The following is a 20401-nucleotide window of genomic DNA, read 5'->3' on the forward strand; positions in this document are numbered from 1 at the left end:
TCTGCTGCCGTCGCTCAGCCAGCCCGGTGCCCCGGACCTGCTCCCGCTGCCCCCCCCTCGTCTCCCCAATCTTGTTTACCTCGGATTTCCCTGCAGGGAATCCCCGGGATCCCCCCGGTTGTCCCCCTCCCCCCTCCTTTCCGCGGGGTTGGGGTGTTCTCTTAAAAAAAAAAAATTGAAAAAAAAAAAGGGGGTTCCTGGGGAGTTCCCTGGGGAGGAGGCGCGGGGGGGACGCGGGGCCGGGGTGTCCCTCTGTGCCAGGGATCGCTGTCACTGGGGTGCCCTGGACAGGGCTGGCATGTTTGGCAGGAGGGCAGGGGTGTGTGCCCTGCCTTGGTGCCCACCCGTGGGCACACCTGTGTGTGTGTGAGGGGCACACGGCCCCTGCGTGTGCGCGCACCTGTGCACAGACACGTGTGTGTGTCTCTACATTTATATCCCCAAAAAGGATCTCAGCCCCAAAATCCCAATCCCAGGGCAAGGGTGGGGTGGGTGAGCCTTGCACACACACACACACACACCTGTGCACACACACACACACACCTGTGCACACACACACACACCTGTGCACACACACCATCCCATCCCAGCCCCGGTACCTGGGGATTCCCACAGGGTCCCCCAGCAGTGAGGTGGCACCGGAGCTGTCCCCACTGTGCCACAGCAGCCTGGAGGCCCATCCAGGCTGGGGACACGTTGGGGACCTGGTGGCACCCTCGGAGGGGTGGTGCTGGCTCTGGGTGCCCCGATAACGGCCCCGGCCTTATCTGGGCACTGCCAAGGGCTCCCCTCCCTGCACGGCCCTGGGGATTTTGGGGGTCCCTCCCCGTGCTGTGCCCACCTGTCCCCCAGCTGGGCTCTCTTGGCTGAGCCCCCGTGGCAGGGGCAGAGGGGGCGTGTGGCACCCCGGTGGGCACAGGGAGGTGGCACATGTCCCCACGGGGGGGGTCTGTGTGCTGAGGGTGGCTCTGATTTATTTGGGGGCTCTGCAGGTTTACGTGGCTGCTGTGGGATTCGCCAGCCCCTCCTCGATTTCTCTGTCACAACAACGGGGAAACTGAGGCACAGTGAAGAACAGGGGTGGGGGGATTGTCCCCCGGCACAGTCAGCCCCCACCCACCCCCGTGAAGGGGGTCCCTCGCCCCCCGCAGACCCCGCGGGGGGGGTGGGGGGTGATGCTCAGTCCCCCAAAACGAGGATCGAGGCAGGGCAAGGCATGGGGTGACCATCTGAGCCTGGGGAGGTCCAAAGACTCCCCCAAAACCCCTGGGGGGTACCCACGGCGTCCCCCCCGAGCAGCCACACGTCACGTCGGGAGGGACAGCTGGGGACCCCCCGCGGGACTCCGGCCCTCCCCGCTCTGTTGTGCCCCCCCCCATCCCCCGGAGAGCGATTTGGGGGGCCGGGGGCGGGGAGAGCNGTGGGCACCGGCGGAGCAAAGCCTGCGCGGTGCGGGCGGGGGGCCGCGGGGTGGGGGGGTCCCCACGGGGGAAGGGGCATCGCCCGCGGCCGTGGCGCCTGGGCCGCTGGATGGAAGCGAGCTGGGTGCCGGCTGCCATGGCTCTGGGGCTCTCCTCCAAGAAAGCTTCCTCCAGGAACATCGCCGTGGAGAGGAAAAACCTCATCACCGTCTGCAGGTGGGGGGACACCGCAAAATGGGGGGTGGGGGGGGCTGGTGGCTCCTGCCGGGGTGTGGGGGTGGGGTGACCCCCCCCCCAGGGGCCTGGTGAGGAGCTGCTGGAGCTGGGAGTGCTGGAGCCTGGCCCAGGGCTGGGGGGATGTGGGGGATACCAGGGCCTGGGCAACCTGGCAGAGACCCCCAGGGCCTCATGTTGGGCTCTGGGGACCCCAGGGCTCCTCAGCGTGGCACGGGGCACCTCCAGACCCCACTGCCATGACATGGGGACCCAATGGATCTCCTTGCCATGGCATGGGGCATCTAAAGTCCCCATTGTCACGACACGGAGACCCTCTGGATCTCCACCTGCAGCCCGCACGGCAGTGCCATGAGGCACCTCCAGAGCTCAGTGCCAGGATGGCACACCCTCCACCTGCTGCCACGGGGATCCCCCTGCAGCTGTGACCCACAGACCCCACAGACGGAGCGATGCCCCCCGGGCAAACACCTGCCCCGTCCCGCCCTGTCCAGGCTCGGTGGCTCGGTGTCCTCGGCGTCGCTGTGCCCCGAGCACGAGCGGCCGGGCGGAAGGGGAAGCCATCACCGCCCGCGCACGGCCGGGAGGAAGGGGGCCTTTGTTCGCCCTTCCTGGCCACTTGCACAGCGGGGAGCAGCGGCCGCCCCTCGGGGTCCCTGGGGACGCGGGGACAGGGGGGTCACCGAGCCACAGCCCAGCGCGACGCCCTCTTCCCGCTGCCGGGAGCGGGAGCCAACAGCTGGAAAAGCGCTTTGCTAAACCCTGACGTGTGCCAGGGCTGGAGGTGGCGCGGGGCGCGTGTCCCCTCCCGCTGTGACGCCCGTCCTCCCGCCAGGTTCTCGGTGAAGACCCTTCTGGAGAAGTACACGGCGGATCCCATCGACGACTCCTCCGAGGAGTTCGTTAACTTCGCTGCCATCCTCGAGCAGATCCTCAGCCACCGCTTCAAAGGTACGGGTGACCCCCAGGACTGTCCCTGTCCCCATCCCCTGTCCCCTGGCGGATGGGGACGCACATGCTGGCGCCAGGAAGGGTGTCCAGCTCTACTGGAGGGGCTTTGCTGGCGCAGCAGCCCCTGAGCAGCCCGTGGGTGCCCGCAGGCCCCGTCAGCTGGTTCAGCTCCGATGGACAGCGCGGGTTTTGGGATTACATCCGCCTGGCCTGCAGCAAGGTCCCCAACAACTGCGTCAGCAGCATCGAGAACATGGAGAACATCAGCACCTCCAGGGCCAAGGTCAGGAAGGCACCAGTCCTCTCCCTGTCCCTGTCCCTGTCCCTGTCCCCATCCCCATTTCTATGTCTGTTCCTGTTTCCATTCAATCCACCCTGACCCTGGTACATGGACCCATCTACATTCCTATCTCTCCTCATCCCCATCCCCATCCCCACCCCTCTGTGTCCCCACCTTGCTCCCTTCCCCTGCCCTCCCGCAGCTCCATCCTACACCACAGGGCCCCTTGGGACACAACAGCAGCTGTGGGTCCCCATGGTACCGAAAAACGGGCTGAAAGCCACTCCTGTACGGGGACCAGAGTGCTGGGGGTGGGTGGGATGTGGGGACCCCCCGAGGCAGCCCCCACCCTCAGGACTGCCTCGCAGGGCCGGGCCTGGATCCGTGTGGCGCTGATGGAGAAGCGAATGTCCGAGTACATCTCCACAGCCCTGCGGGACACTCGGACCACCAGGTGAGCAGCCCCGGCCCTGCCGGCCATGGCCACACCTGCACCAGGGTGTGTGGGGGTGCTGGGGTGGGTTTCGGGGTGCCAGGGTGGGTTTTGGGGTGCTGGGGGGGCACATCCAGCCGCGTGCTCCCCGCAGGCGGTTTTACGACGACGGGGCCATCATGCTGCGGGAGGAGTCCACGGTGCTCACGGGGATGCTCATCGGGCTCAGCGCCATCGACTTCAGGTAGGGACAGGTGACACAGAGGGACACAGGCCCTGGCTGACAGCCTGGGGGTTCCCTCACCTTCTTCTCCCGTTGCCTCTGCTCAGCTTCTGCCTGAAGGGAGAGGTGATGGACGGTAAAACGCCCGTGGTCATTGACTACACGCCCTACCTGAAGTTCACGCAGAGGTAGGAGCTGGGGTGCCCTTCCTGGGGTGGGGACCCCCCTGTCTCTCCCCCAGCACCACGATGGGGCTCCCTGAACCCCTGACAGCCCCTGCTGAGCCCCCACACCCCCCAGCTATGACTACCTGAGTGAGGAGGAGGAGCGGGGCAGTGTGGAGAGCAGCACGAGCGAGGACAGCTCACCTGAACACCCCTACCTGCCCCTGGTCACCGACGAGGACAGCTGGTACAACAAGTGGCGCAAGATGGAGCAGAAATTCCGCATTGTTTATGCCCAAAAGGTACCAGACTGGGGCCGTCAGGGTATCAACTTCCCCAGGATGCTCCAGCCTGGAGCATCTCTGCCTCAGTGGCACCCTCAGCCCTTCATCCTGCTGCTGCGGTGACCCAGCCCGCTCCTTGTCACTCTGGAGGGCCCTGGGGACACTGGGGGTGGTGGCAGCGGTGCACCACTGATGGTGGCCTCACTCAGGGGTACCTGGAGGAGCTGGTGCGGCTGCGGGAGTCGCAGCTGAAGGACCTGGAGGCGGAGAACAAGCGGCTGAAGCTCCGGCTGGAGGAGGTGATGGTGCAGAACCAGCTGGAGAAGAGGGAGCTGGAGGGCGTCATCCTGGAGCTGCAGGAGCAGCTGTGAGTGGGGACCCACTGCCACTGCCGGGGGGCTCGGGGGGCTGGGGGTCCCTGGAGCCAGGCTGCCCCACAGGCCCTGGGTGTCCCCACACGTCCCGTGTCACCTGGCAGGTCCCCAGCAGTGGTGGCTGTGCCAGGTGCTGAGCACCCGCCTTTGCTGCAGGACGGGGCTGATCCCCTGCGAGAACCCACAGCTGGCCCAGCTCTCCAAGGAGATGGTGACACCCCTGGTCAACCAGTGGCCCTCCCTGGGGACCCTCAATGGCAATGAGAGCGGCTCGGACAGCAAACTTTACAGAAGGCAAGCTCACGGTGGGGGCAGAGAGCTGCCGGAGCACCCTGCCCTACCCCGGGGGAGACACGGGGTGTGGGAGGGGTACAAGAGCTGAGCCAGCCCCGGGGGGCTCAGAGCTGTCCCTCTGCAGGCACAGCTTCGTGAGCACCGACCAGCTCTCGGCCGAGAACAGCCTCAGCTCCGACTCCCAGCGCCTGGGCGAGGGCAAGCGCGAAGGGGAGCCCTGGGGGCCCTTGGGTAAGACCCCCACTCACAATAGGGTGCCCTCGGGGCTCAGCACATCTCACCCGCGTGTCAGGACCCACCAGCAGCCCCCTCCTCATGGTTGGGATGCTGCCCCAGCAGTGCAGGGACACCTAGGTGGCCCCCGGAGAGGTGGTCCCTGTCCCCCCGGGGTGGCAGGGCTGGGACACGAGGCCGAGCCCCCTGTGACGCCCCGCTCTGCCCGCAGGGAAGGACCCCACGCCCTCCATGCTGGGGCTCTGCGGCTCCCTGGCCTCCCTGCCCAGCTGCAAGTCCCTGGCCAGCCTCAAGTCCAACGAGTGCCTGGTGAGCGACAGCACGGAAGCCAGCCCGACCCGCAGCCCCAGCTGAGACCCCCGGCCCCCGCGCCGCCCCCCGGCCCAGCGTGACGGCACCGGACTGACCGAGCTCGGCCCCCCTCGCCACCCCGGGACCAACGAGGGACGCGCCGATCCCACCGGGGAGGCTGGGGACGGGCATCCCCCTCCCCATCTTGAGACCCCACCCCGGCTGCGCCTCGGCCCCCCCAGCGTGGACCCCGGCTGGAGACACGGACCTGTTGGGATGGGGGGTGCAGGACTGGGGGGAATGGACTGTGCCACGGTGGGGGGACACTGGGAGTGACAGCTGCTGGGGGGCAAGGGGGGGTCGGGGCCAGGCCCCTTCCAGAGGTGAGGGTCTGGCGTGGCCCTTGGTGCCCACCTGGCCTCCCCCGGCTCCCCTGCACTGTGGGGGGCTGCCTGCCCCCCTTGCAGCAGCATCCCCACAACAGGGGGAGGACTCTTCTTCCCCCTTCCTCCCCATCCTCCCCTGGGTTTTGGGTTGTTTTGGGTGATTTTGGTTTTTATTTCAGCCCCATCTGCCTTGTTGGAGCAAAAGGAATCAATAAACGCAGCAAGCAGAGCTGGCCTGTCACCCACCTCCCCAGAGGGGAACAGACCCCTTGGGCCCCCCTGCCACAAAGTCCTGGCCCACACAAGGATTTTGGGGCACCCAGTGAGCCTCCTGCAGCCCCTCGGGGCAGGGGCCCACAAAACAGGTGTATCTACAGCCCCCCAGCACACAGAGAGATATCCTTCCACTAAGAGACAATTATTTTATTTAAGAAATTAGGAGAAATTCCCTCCATGAGTCCCGGGGTAATGGGGGCAGTGCCCGCAGAGCTGGGGCAGGCCCTTGCAGTGAAAGGATGGGGCAGGGGTGCCACAGTGGCCCCCCGGAGCAGCAGTGAGGTCTGTCCCCACACAGGGTCTGACAGGGGATGGGGACATCCCAAGTGGGAGGAGAGGTCCAGAGGCAAGGAGAGGGTCCTGATGTGTCCCCATGCCATGCAGAGCCAGCAAGGCGAGGCTGTGTGTGAGTGATGGTCAGGAGGGGCAGATCCCCAGGCAGAGCAGGGCTGGGGGGCGCAGGCAGGCAGAGAAGCCCCCGAGGTCTGGGGTTTGGTCCTTGCCAGAGCCCCAGCTCCATCTCCTGCCAGGCCAAGTCTCCTGGGACAGGCCATCCTTGCGAGAGCGTCCACGATTCCAGCAGCAACATCTGTCCAGCCCCAAGGGATGGGTGCAGGGGGCTCCATATCCCCCCAGAGTGTCACAGTAGCAGGCACAGATGTCCCCCAGCGTGGCTGGGACAGGGAGTGGGGCCAGGCTGGCCCTGGCTCCGTGTGCAGGCAGCGGGAGGCAGAGCAGGAACGAAGGCACTTGGGCTCTGCACAGCCGAGTGCGGATCGCCGCTCCTGGGACACCTGGCTGGAGCAGGGCTGGCACTGTCCCCTGGGCACGGCCACGTCCAGCCCTGCCCCAGGCCCGCTCACAATCCCCCCCGCAGCTGCTGCTCCTGGTTCAGCTTCTGGAAGAAGCTCTTGCCAAATTCATAGGTGCTGATCATGATGGCGCAGGCAGGTGCCACCTTGATGACGCGGGGCAGGAACCCTGCAAGGACAGCGCTGTGAGCCCTGGGGTGACACCAGGGCACCTGGAACCCCAGCACAGCCAGGGCACAGCCTCACCTGCAAACAGCCCCCGGGTGCCAGACTCGGCGCGGATCCGCTGCATGAGCAGCCAGGTGGAGGAAGGCTTGGAGGCTGTGACTGTGGGGAGAGGGGAACAGGTGAGGGTTGGGGCACACCCGGGGGGAGTGCTGGTTGCCCCCCAGGCACCTGCCTGGAGCCTGGCCCCTCACCTGGGTGCACCTCACTGTCTCCCAGCTCGATCTGCCGCTGGGTTTTGACCACGTCGAAGGGCAGCGTCAGCACCGCGGCCACCTGTGGGGTTGGCACTGGATGGTGAGCCAGGACATGGGGTTCCTGCCCAGTGCCAGCTCTGTTGTCACCTCCCAGCACCATCCCAGCCCCGCTCCTCCCTCCCACAGACGCCAATCCCCAACAGGAGCCCCAGCAACCCAAACTCACCGTGCCAGAGATGGCCCCGGATGCGAAGCTGACCATGAACGTGGCCCCGTCCAGCCAGGCCTGCCTGCAGAGCCACGTCCTCACCAGCTCGTAGTTAAACCAGTACAGAGCTGGGGAGAGGAGACACCAGTGCTACCACTGGGCACCCCCCACCAGCACGGGCTGTGGGGGGTGCCCAGTGCCCCCCAGGCATACCCGAGAAGGGGACGTCCCGCAGCACGGTGGGTCCCCAGCCTCTCCAGAGGGACAGCCAGCCGTCCTGGGCCACTGCTGACCGGATGCAGACACGCAGCTCACGGTAGCTGAGCTGCTGGGACTGCATCTTGGTGCGGATCAGCTCCAGGGGGCTGATGACTGTCACAGCACCCACTGCAACACAAGAGGGACACAGGGAATGAGCTCTGTCCGCTCCAGCAGCCGTGCCAGAGCCATCAGCACCGTGCCCGGAGAGCCAGGCACTGAATGTGGGCACTGAGACCTGGCATGCTCTGCTGCCAGGACACAGGGTGGGCATGGGGGGACCCCAGAGAGGAGGGGTACTCACGCCTGGCGAGGGCCCCAGCCAGCAAGGGGATGTAGTGGTTCCAGCTCCCCATCCGGGCATGCAGGTAGTCCCGGAGCTGGTCATAGGTGGTGAAGTAAATGACGGTGGCTGGCACAGCCATGACCCTGTGAGGAGGAGAAGGGCAGTGAGGGGCACATGTCCTCCCTGGGGCTGGCAGGGGGCTTGGGACCTAAGTCTGTGTGCCTGGACAGGTGGCAGCAGCCAGAATCCCCAGACTCACAGGGTGGGGGGCAAGCCGCTCCACAGAGATCTGATGCCCTCGTTGCGTGTGATCTTCACAAAGGCATCCTGGGGGAGAGAGCACAGCACCAGGGACAGGGGTTACAGGTGGCAGAAGGACAAACAACCCCCCAGAAAACACCCCAACACCGCTCTGGGGTGGGAGGCCCCTGGCCATGCCTGGAGCTCCTACCAGCGTGCCGGTGAAGTGGCCGGGGGCCTTGTACCAGGCGGTGCAGCCGTTGCCGTTCTGGCAGACGTACAGGTGGTCCATGAGCCCGTTGCAGTAGAGGAAACACTTCCCTGAGGCAGGAAACAACGGCACTGCCATTACACAGGAGACCCTTCCCCTCTGCCCCATGCCCTGCACATCTGATCCCAAAGCTGTCACATCTTCCAGGAAGGAGCCAAACCCTCAAGGCTTGAGCCCAGTGTGCACCAGTCCAAGGCCAGGAGAGGAACAACCCTCCAGCAAGGGTCTGATTGTGGCCAGAACCAGGGATGGGGACACCCAGCTCCACGGCAGGGATGGGGATACAGCAGGACCCACTGCCAGCAATGGGAGAGGGTTTATGCCTCACTTGGTCTTGGCTCTGCTGCCCTGGCACAGTGGGGACATCAGCACTGGCCCCTCCACTGTGCCCTCAAGCCAGGCACAAAGGACACCAGGCAGGAGAAATCCAAGGGGACTTTGATGTGGCAACAGGACAGAGTGACAAGACCACAGCCAGCCAGGCCGGCTGCACAACAGATCCCCATAGATGTGGCACAGCCAGCCCCAAAGCAGGGCTGCAGGGCAGCCTGGGCTGGGGACAGTGTCACCCCTCATTGTGCAGGGATGTCCCCACAGCCAGAGGAACCCAAGCCACCACCAGTGGAGAAGCAAACCAGGATGAAGGCTTGGGAAAGCAAAGCCACTGGCAGCAGGAGCCCCTGGCGTACTCACATGTGGCCGGCTGAGCGCCCCAGGGCACTGACTGCGCTGCCAACACTGAAACACACAATGGGGACACACTGAGCAACCACACAGGGGACGTGCCACCACCCGGGGCTGGGCTGCTACAGCTCCCAGCCGGGCAGCAGCAGAGCTCTGTGGGTGCCTGCATGCCCCAACAGCCACTTCCCAAGCAGTTCCTATTGTCACCAAACCAGTCCCTTGTGGTCAGCCCCAGCCCGGTGATCCCACAGGAAGGGGCAGAGCCCAAGGGGAGTGGCATGGAGACTGGAACAAAGGCAGTGGGGGAACAGCCAGCACCAACAGCAGGCTGAGCTTCTGGTGGGCTGGGGGCTGCCAGGCACAGTGCTGACCCCCTTGGCATCGAGCTGCAGAGGGGGAAGGACAGAGCCAAGCACCAACCCAGCTTCCCCAGCAGGGCCCCTGGGCCTGTGAGGACAAGGGGCCCATGGTAACCTGTCACCTTGCAATGGCCCCACGCTCCAGAGCAGAGACATCCCTGCCACCAGCTCTGCCAGCTGAGACACCCCTGTGGGCTGCTCGCCAGGGGACTGGCTGCAGCCCCCTGCCCTGCCCCGAGCAGGGTTACCTTTGGAGAAGGGGGTCCTCTGGGCCTGCAGCCGGATCTTCACCACGTCCAGCGGCGTCACTACAAAGACAGGGTCCCTTAGCCATGACACCCCCGTGCCAGCCCTTAGCCACGACACCCCCGTGCCAGCCCCCACCCTGGCACCCACCCTGCCACACTCACCGAAGAGGGAGGTGAGGATGGCACCTGTCCCTGAGGCCAGCATCTGCTGCAGTGGAGTGATGCCCCCGCCGGGGCTCGGTGGCATCTTCTCAGCCATGGCACTGTCCCCCTGCAATGCACAGTAAGGGATGCTGGGGGGTCCCTGTTCAGGGATGAGGTCCCCTGGGAGCCCCCCCAGCATCCCCACTCCAGCAGAGTGTCCCACAGGTGTCCCACGCCCGCTGTGCTATCGCTGCAGCACACGGCAGGCGAGGGCCCCCCATAATCAGGGTGTCCTGGGGGGTGACAGGGACTGGCTCCCAGGGCCAGCCCAGCCCTGATAACACCCCCTGGCCCCACACTGGCAGCAGGCCCAGCCTGGCTGGAGAGGTGGAGACAGTCCAGCCTTCCATGTCCTTGGGGAAGGAGGACTGTCCCCTCCCTGCACTCGGAAAATTAAGGAAAGGAAGGAACAAAGTCCAAAGAGCAGCCATGCTGTGACAGCCCCCCCAGCTCTGGCTGGGATGGCAGCAGAGCCCAGTGCAGCCATGGCAGGACACTAGGCAGGGGGAGATCCCCCTCGTGAGTTTGTAACAAGAATCCCAAGAAGGGTTTAGGCATGTGAAACCTCCTGCCTGATCCCGCCGGGGCTTGGCAAGGCTGCAGCCTCCAGGGCTGGGGTGCTGCCCTCGGGAAGCAGGGGATATCACACCCTTCCCAGGAGAAGGATGTGGAGAAGTGACCCTCAGCACATTCAGCACCAGCTGCTCCCTCTCGCTGCAGCCTGGGAATCATTATCATGCTGGGACAGGGCCACAGCAGGAGAGCTTCCAGGCTTTGGGAACCCACAGGGTTCTTTAAAGCCTGGGAATGCAGCAAAAAACCTTCACCATCTGACTCATCAATTTGCAAGGTCAGAGAAGTCATAAATCTCTACGGGCTCTGGAATTGTTGGGTGACCAAGGCTGCAGGTTGGGACAGGCCTGTCCTGAAGCCACACGTGCCAGCCCCCCAGGGAGCTGGGTCCATCCTGGCACAGGCACCAGCCCCGCTGGAGAGCTGGATCTATCCCAGCCCTGCACATGTGCCAGCCCCACAGGGAGCTGGGCCTGTCCTGAACCCACACCCTCCAGTGCCCCAGGGCCTGGGTGCTCTTTGGGCACGGGCCCCAGTGTGCCCATCACGGGAGGGCAGCGTGGCACGTGCCCCGCAGACCCACAGCAAAACCGTGCCACGGGCAGGGCGCTGCCTCCGGATCCTCCCCGTGACCCAGCCCTCCTGCTCAGCCTGACGCAAGCCAGGGGAAATCTCTTGCTCCCAGCTCTGCCCCACCTGATAAACTCACTCCTAACGCGTGGCGTGCCCCAACACAGCCCCTCTGCTGGTGCTGGGGCAGCGGGGCACCTCCAGGGCTTCCTGTTTGTATCCGAGCTCCCCTCCCAGCTGGGAGCTGCTCCCTTTTCCGTGCAGGATAAAATATGCCCCTAAACGCAGAGCCCTGCTCTGCCTGGAGCGGCAGTGGGGCTGGCTATGGCACGGTGATGATCGGGGAAAACAAACACGGGTTAAGGTGATCACTGCAAACAATTCCCAGGGACGGGGCCTGCGGGGAGGCTCCAGGGGCTCTTGCCGGGCTGGAAGGGCCCAGCCCCGAGCCAGAGGGAAATCCTGCCCGCGGATCCCCGGCACTCCCTTGGCCCTGGGCTGCTCCAGCCTCGGGGATGTGAAGCTGGGTCCCCACCTTCCACCCCGGGGGGTGCCCAGACAGCACCGGGATGCCATCCCGCTGGGGCACAGCCCGCTGTCCCCAGGAGCGGGGGACAGTGCTGCAGTGTCCCCGAGGCAGCCTGGCCCTCTGCCCTAGGGAACCCCCGGCGGGGCAGCCCCCCATCCTGGAGCCGAACCCCTGCGCGGTTTCTGCCCCCCTGCCTGGAGCCTGCAGCCCCCTGAGGGGTTTGTGACCCCCATCGGAGCTCGGAGCCCCCAGCCCAGGCCTGTGCCCCCTCCACCGGGGTATGCAGCCCCCTCCCCGGCCCTACACCTCCCTCTCGCAGGATCTGCAGCCCCGGCAGTCTCGGGGTGCGCCCCCTCCCCGGGAGGCGACCCCGGGAGTCCCTGCGGCCGCCTCACGCCCTCCGCGGCCGCACGACCCCCCGACACCGGGGGAAACTGAGGCAGCGGTCACGCGTGCCGGGCCACGAGGGGGATGACGTGGGGGACGGGGTGTCGGGGGAAGTGCCGGGGGTTCCGCCCCACCTGCTCATTCCAGCCAGGCTTGGCGCGTCCCTCCGGGACCGGGAGGCGGCTCCGCGCCGGCGGCGCCTTTAAGGAGCCCCATGGGCGCCCCTCGCCCTCCGCCGCGCTTCCGCCCGCCCCGCCCCGCGCACGCGCGCTGCGCCCCGCGCGCCCCTGCGCCCCCTGCCGGCCCGGGGGGGCCGCGGCGCCCTGAAACACCTGGAAAACACCTGGAACACATGAACACCTGGGATACAGACACACCTGGAAAACACCTGGGATACAGGCACACCTAGAACACATGAACACCTGGAATACAGACACACCTGGAAAACACCTGGGATACAGGCACACCTAGAACACATGAACACCTGGAATACAGACACACCTGGAAAACACCTGGGATACAGGCACACCTAGAACACATGAACACCTGGAATACAGACACACCTGGAAAACACCTGGGATACAGGCACACCTAGAACACATGAACACCTGGAATACAGACACACCTGGAAAACACCTGGAACACATGAACACCTGGGATACAGACACACCTGGAAAACATGAACACCTGGAATAGAGACACAATTGGGATACAGACACACCTGGGACACAGGCACACCTGGGACACATAAACACCTGGAATACAGACACACCTGGAAAACACCTGGGATACAGGCACACCTAGAACACATGAACACCTGGAATACAGACAAACCTGGAACACAGAAACACGGTACACAGACACCCCGAACACAAACATCCTGTATACACCTGGCACACACCTTGCGCGTACCTTGCACACTCACTGTGCTGGAGAAAGACGTGCCCTGCACACTCATGGTGCTGACAGAGGCACACCTTGCACACTCACACTGCACGCTGGCAGGAGGCTGTGCCTTGCACACTCACCGGCTCACCTTGCACACTCACCATGCTGACAGAGGGGCCCACCTTGCACACTCACCGTGCTGCCAAAGGGGCTCACCTTGCACACTCACACTGCACGCTGGCAGGAGGCTGTGCCTTGCACACTCACCGTGCTGAAGCTCTCACCCTCACCATCCTGAGCCCACGGGGTTGCACACCCTGGTGTGGCTCGCACGCTCGTCATGCCAGGCCAGCGGCAGGCTGGGACACGGGCACGGTGCCGTGCCAGGCCCAGTGCCACTCTGCTGCCTGCAGAGGAACAAAGCCTCTCAGTTCCCAAAGCACAGCGAGCACCCAGCGCGTCCCTGTCCTCTGCCACGCTCCCTGCAGCTCTGCTGGGCCCTCTGAGCAGGGGGTGAGTGCCCTGCTGCTTCCACCTGGGCTTGTGAGAGCTGGGACTAATGCCAGCACCCGATGGGTCTGGGGGGCTGGAACCCCATCTCTGCTCAGTGCAGACCCTCAAGTGGAGTCCTTCCATGTGTTGGAAGCACTGTGTCTCCTATGGAGAACCCTGAGTCCTTCTGGGTGAGGGGGTATCTCCCTGAGGGGCTCTTATTTCTGCTCTAGTTAAATTTGGGTATTTTCTCGGGAGGAGTTTCTTCACTGAAAGGGTGATTAGACATTGGCAGGGGCTGCCCAGGGAGGTGCTGGAGTCTCCATCCCTGGAGGTGCCCAGGGAATGACTCAACAAGGCACTCAGTGCTCTGGTCTGGTTGACAAGGTGGGGATCGCTCACAGGTTGATCTTGGAGGTCTTTTCCAACAGCAGTGATTCTGGGAAGGTGGTTCAAACTGTCCATGCACGGGTGGGAGGGAGCGGAGCCCTTCTGGAGCCCGGCAGCCCCTCGCTGTAATCTGGGCTGATGACAGCAGATGGCTCCCGAAGCCCCTCCGAAACCCGCACGGACCCCTGGGCTCTGCCCCGGCCCCGCAGCCCCCGCAGCAGCAGAGCTGGGGCTGCAGGGCTGGGATGAGATGTCAGCTCCAGTGGTGCGTCCTCCAGGAAAGTCCCGCAGGCCAGAGTTCCTGGTGACTCGTTTGTGTGACAACATCACTGCAGGACCTGCTGTGGTGCTGCATGATGCAATCCCTGCCTCAGAGCCGGCTGAACTCTTGCCCTGACAAACTCCAGGATAAATCCTGCGCTGCTGCCCCGCGGTGAGTGCCCTCCTGTGGGAAGGACGGAGTACTCAAGGCCAGGTGATGTGCAGGTGCCAGAGCAGCCTCTGCCTGGTGAACGGGAGCAGTTCAGGGCTCAGTCTGCAGTCCCAGGGTGTTTGGAATGGAGCCTGTTTCACCCACAGAGATGTTCCCTGTCCCTTTGCAGAGCTGGCAGAGCTCTGGTGGCTGCTCTCCTGCAGGAATAAAGTCCCTCCTGGCTCCTGGAATGTCTGAGAATTGTCAGCAAAGGGGGAAGCTAGTGCTGGGAACTGCCCTTCCATGACACCAGGTCCAAGGGAATCTTGGCTTTAAGTGATGTGAGCCCAGGAGCCCGATAATTCCCACAAGGTCCCGTAAGTGAACACATCCTGTGCCTCCCTGATGAGTCAGCTCTGCCTCTTAGACACACGGGCTTTAAATGATCTGAAAGCATCTTGCAGCTTGTAATTCAGAAATGGAATAATGATTAATTAAAAATATATCTGTCCTTAGGGGTATTGGGTCTTGTATCTTCTGGTTTAGGTGTTGGCTTTTTGTGGCTTCCGCACAGCTGAAAAGAGACAGGAATAATGTTTTTTCAGATGGGGTGGGGTCAAGAGGGACCAGTGAAAGATGGTTTAAGTGCCTTGACCTCGATATTTTTGGGTCTCTTCATTTGCTAAAGAGGTCAGGGTGAAAGGGTGAGTTTGTTTATCCCGAGCTCAGCACTGCTGAGGACCTGGCTGCCTCTTTGTGCTGAGTCACGGCCCGCTGGCCGCCTGCGCTGTCCAAGCCCCGGGAACCTTTCTGTCCCAGTTCACATCCTCGCAGTCCCGCTGGCCTTGGCAGGCTGGCGAGGCTGCACCGTGCCCCCCATCACTGTGAGTATGAACTGTTAAGTTCCTTCAGCTGGAGAGAACCGTGTCCAAGTTGAAAGACGCGTCTGGTTCGCGAGGAAGGAGCCAGCTGAGCTGTAATCCCCCCCTGAGCCGCAGCGTCCCGCGGTTTGCGTGAGCCCTGCTCGGTCTGTCCTGCCGTGACACCGCAGGCACGGCCGGGGGACGCTTGTGTAACCGCCCGCTCCCGGTTCCGAGGCGCTTACGAAACGCAGCTGGTGTCCTGGCCAGGGAGCCCTGCTCTGGGGCTGTGTGCCTGGGGCTGCTCACCGCGCAAGGGTCACACCGCGCTCTGTCGGCACCTGCGGTCGCTCTGGAAAGGTCGGTCCTGTCCGGTCACTTTCAAAATCGCATTTTGAAAGCAATTAGCCTATTTCCTTTGTTTAGGTGAACTTTAACGTCCAGGTTACAAAAGGATCTGGGTAGTGCTTTAATGGAATTAAGCCAGTGCAGAATTTGAGTATTTATTTCAGCTGGGATCATTATGGTTTTGCAAAAGCCAGGCTTAAGCTGAATTAAGTGACTCAAATGAAGCAGCTTGTGGCCAGAGGAGGCCCTAGGGACATCAGACTTGTGTAACCCAGAATATAACCCAATATAACCCAGAATTTCTAACGCAGCTGCAGCTCTGCACGTCAATTCCCACCGCAGGTGAGACCTGGAATTGGTGTTCTGCCTTCTGTAGCACCTACCAGGGAAAACCCTGGTAGTTATGAAACAGGGGACAAACCTCACCTGGGAGGAAAATAAGCCTGGTCTTAGGGACAAAGAAACAGGTATGGAAGATAAAGACCCCATGGTTTCCTCCCTAAAGGATTCCTTTATAATTTTGTGTTAAAATAGTATACACCTAGCAGTACTACGGGCCAGGAGTGGGGAGGAAAGAGGAGCCTGGCCTGAGAACAGTAGGAAAAATTCCCAGATCCCTTTTCCAATAAACAAAAGCCCCTGTGAACACGAAGAAGAGCCAGAAGAGCTCAGTGCAGTAGTTAAACCGCATCAGCTGTCAGCCTGCTGCACATACAGGTAAGAGATGTGCCCTTAGAGAGCTTCTCTGCAGTTCCTCTCAGCTGGGGCAGGATCTGCTGACCACCATGAGCTGCACTTTGGGACTTGGGCTGCTCCAGCAGTTCTGGAAACATCTCCGTGTTGCTGTAGGAATTGATGCATTTCACTCTTGACTAAGCTTTGCCAACAGATCTTCTAAATGGCCTGGATGTGGCTGTGCCTGAGCACTGGCTAACGATGCCTCACTGCCCAGCCCAGGATTTCTTGGATCCAGACAGGACTTGCTGCTGAGAGCTCAGGCAGATGAAAGTGGGCGTTGAGGTAACTTCTGGAACACACATGTTGTCATGCTGAGCACTCCAAGAAAGGAGACCCAGAGTCTCTTTTGGTTTTGCTGTCTTTAGATGAAGAAATAATCCTGTTGGAGGGTGCTGAGCTGATCCCAGCCAGCCTGGTGTTCCTGGTACATCCCACATGGCCTGTTGGAAGAGCTGCTGTCCCAGACTGGGCTCGAGCTGCTTGCACTGCAATTCACGTTGTTTTCTGTTGTCTCACAAGGACAGATCCCCTTGTAGCACTGTAGTGTTTATATTTCCCAAATATATACAATTCCCAAAGCTGTGATAGATTTTTTTAGAGGATTTTTTGTGTCTAATCTAGGAAAATTCTCCAGCTAAATTATAGTGAGTACTTTTTAGGCAGTTTAAAAATGGGCAGAAAAGAACCATTCCTCTGGTTTTAGATGGCTTGTCTATTACTATTGACCTGAAAACAAACAATGCTTGTTTCACAAACATGTGGTTTCATAAACTACATGTTCACAAATCAGATTTTTTTTTTGGTACAATTCTAATCTGTAAGTCTGCAGTTATTGATACTGTAGTAAGAGAAGAGCTTTGGCACTCCATAAACCTTTATTCCAAACCAAGACAGACCATTCCCAATCTGGTCTGCTTTAAAAAGCAGATTGGTGCTGCACGTGTGGGCTCCTGGAAAGACCTGGTGAGGAAACTTCCCTTTTCCCATCTAAGTTAGACTTAAAATAAAGAGATACCCAGCAACTACAGGCAAAAAAGGCTTTAAGAAGAACCTGGTGCTGCAGGTTCCTCATCTGTTTCTCTCACAAAAAGCCCGTTCTTGGACTGGATGTTTGTCCTTGATTTGTTTGTCAGAAAAAACTGAAAACTGGATCCTGCCCTCCTGCAGTTTCTCTATTAAATCCAATTATTAGGGATAGTAACCCTCTTAACACAAGGCAGTAATTCCATCGAGCAATCCCCACAACACTTCCAGGCCGAGCAAAAGCAGCTCACTGCTGTTCCGGATGAAGCAGGCAAGGTCGAGAGGGATCCTTTGGGACCGGGATCTTGTTTTTTTCAGCCTCTCCCTTTGCTTTCCAGGGCTCCAGGCTGGTGGCAGGGTGGTGAGGGAACCGCGACGCTCCCCGGCAGCTCGGGGCCATTCTCCTGTCACTTGTTGCTCCTTCTGACAGGTGTCTGCAGAGCCCAAAGCCGGGGAGAGCTGCCAGCCCTGCCCCTCCACGGCCTCTGTGGCCTGTCCCTCTCCACTGTAGGTGTAGGAGGCGGCTGCTCTCCCTTTGTCAGCCTGGAGCTTACCAGGATGAAACGAAACCGGCGCGGCCGCTGTCGAGGCTGCTGAGGGGAGGCCGCTCCCACACGCTAGCCGCGCTACCGCCATCTCCATGGACGCTCAGGGCTGTGCCCAGCAGCGCCCGGAGGCAGCAGAGTGTGCCGGGCAGAAATCGGGAGGGGAGCGGGCGGCAGGGCTTGGCGAGGCGGTGTCGCGGGGAGGGGAAATTCGGTGCGCACGGCGGAGCGGAGCGGAGCGGGGCGTGAGGGGGGGGCCGCGTCCCGCGCGGAGAAGGTGGGGGGGGAGGAAAAAAAAAATTAAAAAAATAAAAAAAAAAATCAATCAACCCCCGAGAAGCAAAATCCGGCGATTTCATCCCCAAAAGCCAGGGGAGGGGCGTGTCCCGGTGCCGGCGCCCCGGGGCTGCGGCAGCGCCAGGCGCGGCCCCTGCGGCAGCGCGGGCGCCCGGGGCAGGTGCGGGGAGGGATGGATGGAGGGATGGATGGAGGGATGGATGGATGGAGGGATGGAGAAGGGCGGGTTCGGGGCTTTCTCCCCGCTGTGCGCCCGTTCCGGCCCCGTTCCTCCCGGCAGGTGGGGCCGGGGCTGCGGCAGGAGGGGCGGCAGCGCGGGGCCATGTTCTGCAGCCGCCTCGAGGGGGGAGGCAGCGCTGATTAAAAACGGGAAATTAATCGATGATGGGAAACCGTAGCGAAAAAGCGTTTCGAATTAAAGAAAAAAAAAAAAAAAAGGAGCTGCACACGCCCAGCCCTAAATTTTGCGTGGGGGGAAGCGTTATTGAGGTCACGGCACCCCGGCGCTGCCCGGCTTTGTTGCACCCCCCTCCCCGGTGCCCATGTCGAGGGGTTTGGTGTTCAGCGTGAACGAGGTGGGTCCCATCCTGTTGAATCCCGGCTGTTTTCCAGCCCCGGGATGGGGATGGGGATGCCCATCCTCGTGGGTTTGGGGCTGGGATGGGGCTCCTTGGTGTCACTGGCGGTCCCTGGATGTGCCGTGCACATCCCAAGCATCCCAGTGCCATGCTGGGATTGCCCTTGTCATGCTGGAATTGCCCCCTTGTCCCTTCCATCTTGCCTCTTCCCATGCTGTCTCTTCTTTCTCGTCCCAAAATCCCACCAGGTGGGGCGTGGAGCTGCCCCCCTTTCTGGCTTTTGCCTTTTTTACCCGTGCTTGTTGGGTATTTCTTTATTTTTAAGTCGAACTTAGCTGGGAAAAGGGAAGTTTCCTGGCCAGGTGTTTCCAGGAGCACACACCTGCCCTCCTGCCTTGGAGCAAATGCAACCTGCAAGGAGCAGAAACAGCTCATTCCAGGTGAGGGATTGAGATTTCTGCCTGCATCCCTGACTGCCACATGAGCACAAGGGAGGGTTGGCTTAGGCAAGATGATTTTTCCTGGTGTTTTTGAGCACCTAGAAGCGCAATCCTGCTGCTGCTCGTAGAGGGCAGCTGCCATCACTTTAGAGGGAGTTTCTGCTTCCATTTGCTGTGGTACCACCCCGCGAGGTGCAGCTCCATTTGCAGCGAGAGGGAGGCTGCTCGTGCCTGGAAGCGTGCTGGAAGGAGCAGCTGAGATGAGCTAAGCTGTCACCATTTGTATGCAGAGAATTCCCGAGCTTCCCCGGCGTGGATGTGGGCAGATGTTGGGTGCGTGTCTGAATCAGTGGAACAAAATTTGCTGCTGAGAATCGTTAATTTGCCTCATCGAGCGATGGCTGCCCGCTTCCATCCCTTGAAGGGGTTTTGGCTCTGCTGCCAGTACCTCACATTTGGGGCTGTTTCATGGCTTTCCTTGTGGGGTTCTGTTTTCTGGGCATTATTTTTCTCAGGGTGGTCAATCCAAGCAGGTCTCAGTTGGGTGTTTGCAGGCTGCTCTTGAGGGGAGAAAAATTAAAACCTCATTCTCTCCAGGAGTGAGAAATTGCCTAACCCAGTTATGCTTTGTTCACTCTTGAAACACAAAATGCTTGGTTTTCACCCCAAGATGAGCAACTTAAGGAGAAAAGCAAAGTGTTGGCTGATTACCTGTAGTTTGTAGAGGATTTGAACATAGAATCATGGAATGGTTTGGGTTGAAAGGAGCCTTAGGGACCATCTCATTCCACCCCCCTGGCATGGGCAGGGACATCTTCCCTTAGACCAGATTCCTCCAGCCTGGCCTCCAACTCTTCCAGGGATGGGGATCCACTGGCAGATGCTTCACACCTGATTAAAGTATTGCATTTTCTCATTCTTTGAGTAAGATGCAGGTGGGGTTCGCGTTGTGAGACCTGGGGAATGCCATGCCCATCCCACAGATGGTGTCACAGATCAGAGAGGGATGTTTATCCTGCAGGGATTAACTGGGGATAGCACTGCTGGGAGCTCTGTGTGCCCTGTGGGAAGCTCCCCGAGGAGGGGATGGGCCCAGCCCCTGCAGGTGGCAAGTGCAGGTTTTGTGTGTCTCTGTCAGGCACTGTGTTAAGTATTTACAGCTCTGGCTTCCACTTTGGTCTTGCTCACCCTTCCCACTCCTCTGCATCTCCTTGCTGCCCTCTGCTTCCAGCCTCTGCCTTCCCAAGGTGTTCCATTCAGACTGTCCCATCCCCTCTGTGCTTAAAGAGCTGCAGCTTCAGGAGGACCAAGCAAATGTATTTATTTCACGTATTTTATATATGAAAAGGGAGCGCTGTAGCTTTGTCATTTCCTTCCCAAAAAAACCATGGGAAATTCTCCTCCCCTGGCCAGACCTCATAGGATAAAAAGGAGGAAAAATGTGACACTGTAGCTGTCCTTTCTCCTGAGGAAGAGCTGGGTGTAGCCAGTCAG

At 61.2% G+C, this 20401-nt stretch overlaps 3 protein-coding genes across 22 annotated transcripts in view; 2 read left to right on the forward strand and 1 right to left on the reverse strand.

Moving 5' to 3' along the window:
- Positions 1–1426: 1426 nt before the first annotated feature.
- Positions 1427–5819, forward strand: RUNDC3A (RUN domain containing 3A). 4 transcript variants are annotated; one of them, XM_041426590.1, is made up of 11 exons: positions 1427–1637; positions 2491–2606; positions 2756–2889; positions 3255–3340; positions 3474–3563; positions 3650–3730; positions 3843–4008; positions 4200–4357; positions 4521–4658; positions 4783–4889; positions 5104–5812. In XM_041426590.1, exons 1-11 carry the CDS (start codon positions 1531–1533, stop codon positions 5244–5246), a joined length of 1326 nt encoding a protein of 441 aa, XP_041282524.1. In that variant the 5' UTR covers positions 1427–1530; the 3' UTR covers positions 5247–5812. The 4 variants fall into 4 exon arrangements, with proteins under 4 accessions (XP_041282524.1, XP_041282523.1, XP_041282522.1 ...); XM_041426588.1 differs by lacking the exon at positions 1427–1637 and having other exon boundaries at positions 1753–2606; positions 5104–5815; XM_041426591.1 differs by lacking the exon at positions 1427–1637 and having other exon boundaries at positions 3242–3340; positions 5104–5811.
- Positions 5820–5977: 158 nt separating this feature from the next.
- SLC25A39 (solute carrier family 25 member 39) lies at positions 5978–12168 on the reverse strand. 2 transcript variants are annotated; one of them, XM_041426593.1, is made up of 12 exons: positions 12031–12168; positions 9796–9904; positions 9634–9693; positions 9036–9080; positions 8283–8392; positions 8091–8158; positions 7850–7974; positions 7501–7674; positions 7306–7415; positions 7077–7158; positions 6904–6984; positions 5978–6826 (listed from the first exon to the last, which is right to left on the reverse strand). In XM_041426593.1, exons 2-12 carry the CDS (start codon positions 9890–9892, stop codon positions 6705–6707), a joined length of 1074 nt encoding a protein of 357 aa, XP_041282527.1. In that variant the 5' UTR covers positions 9893–9904; positions 12031–12168; the 3' UTR covers positions 5978–6704. The 2 variants fall into 2 exon arrangements, with proteins under 2 accessions (XP_041282527.1, XP_041282526.1); XM_041426592.1 differs by lacking the exon at positions 9036–9080 and having other exon boundaries at positions 12031–12150.
- A 3063-nt stretch (positions 12169–15231) lies between these two features.
- The window catches only part of MAPT (microtubule associated protein tau), a 46151-nt gene continuing 40981 nt past the window's right edge, over positions 15232–20401 (forward strand). For 7 of the 16 annotated variants that reach the window (XM_041426513.1, XM_041426519.1, XM_041426523.1 and 4 more), the window contains exon 1: positions 15278–15298. The gene's annotated coding sequence lies outside the window, so the exon portion shown is untranslated. Of the gene's footprint in view, positions 15299–20401 lie in introns of all 16 variants that reach the window. The other 9 variants (XM_041426517.1, XM_041426518.1, XM_041426521.1 and 6 more) reach the window with 5 other exon arrangements.

Source organism: Onychostruthus taczanowskii, unplaced genomic scaffold (assembly GCF_017590055.1).
Source record: "Onychostruthus taczanowskii isolate IOZ18803 unplaced genomic scaffold, ASM1759005v1 scaffold91, whole genome shotgun sequence".
NCBI lineage: Eukaryota > Metazoa > Chordata > Aves > Passeriformes > Passeridae > Onychostruthus > Onychostruthus taczanowskii.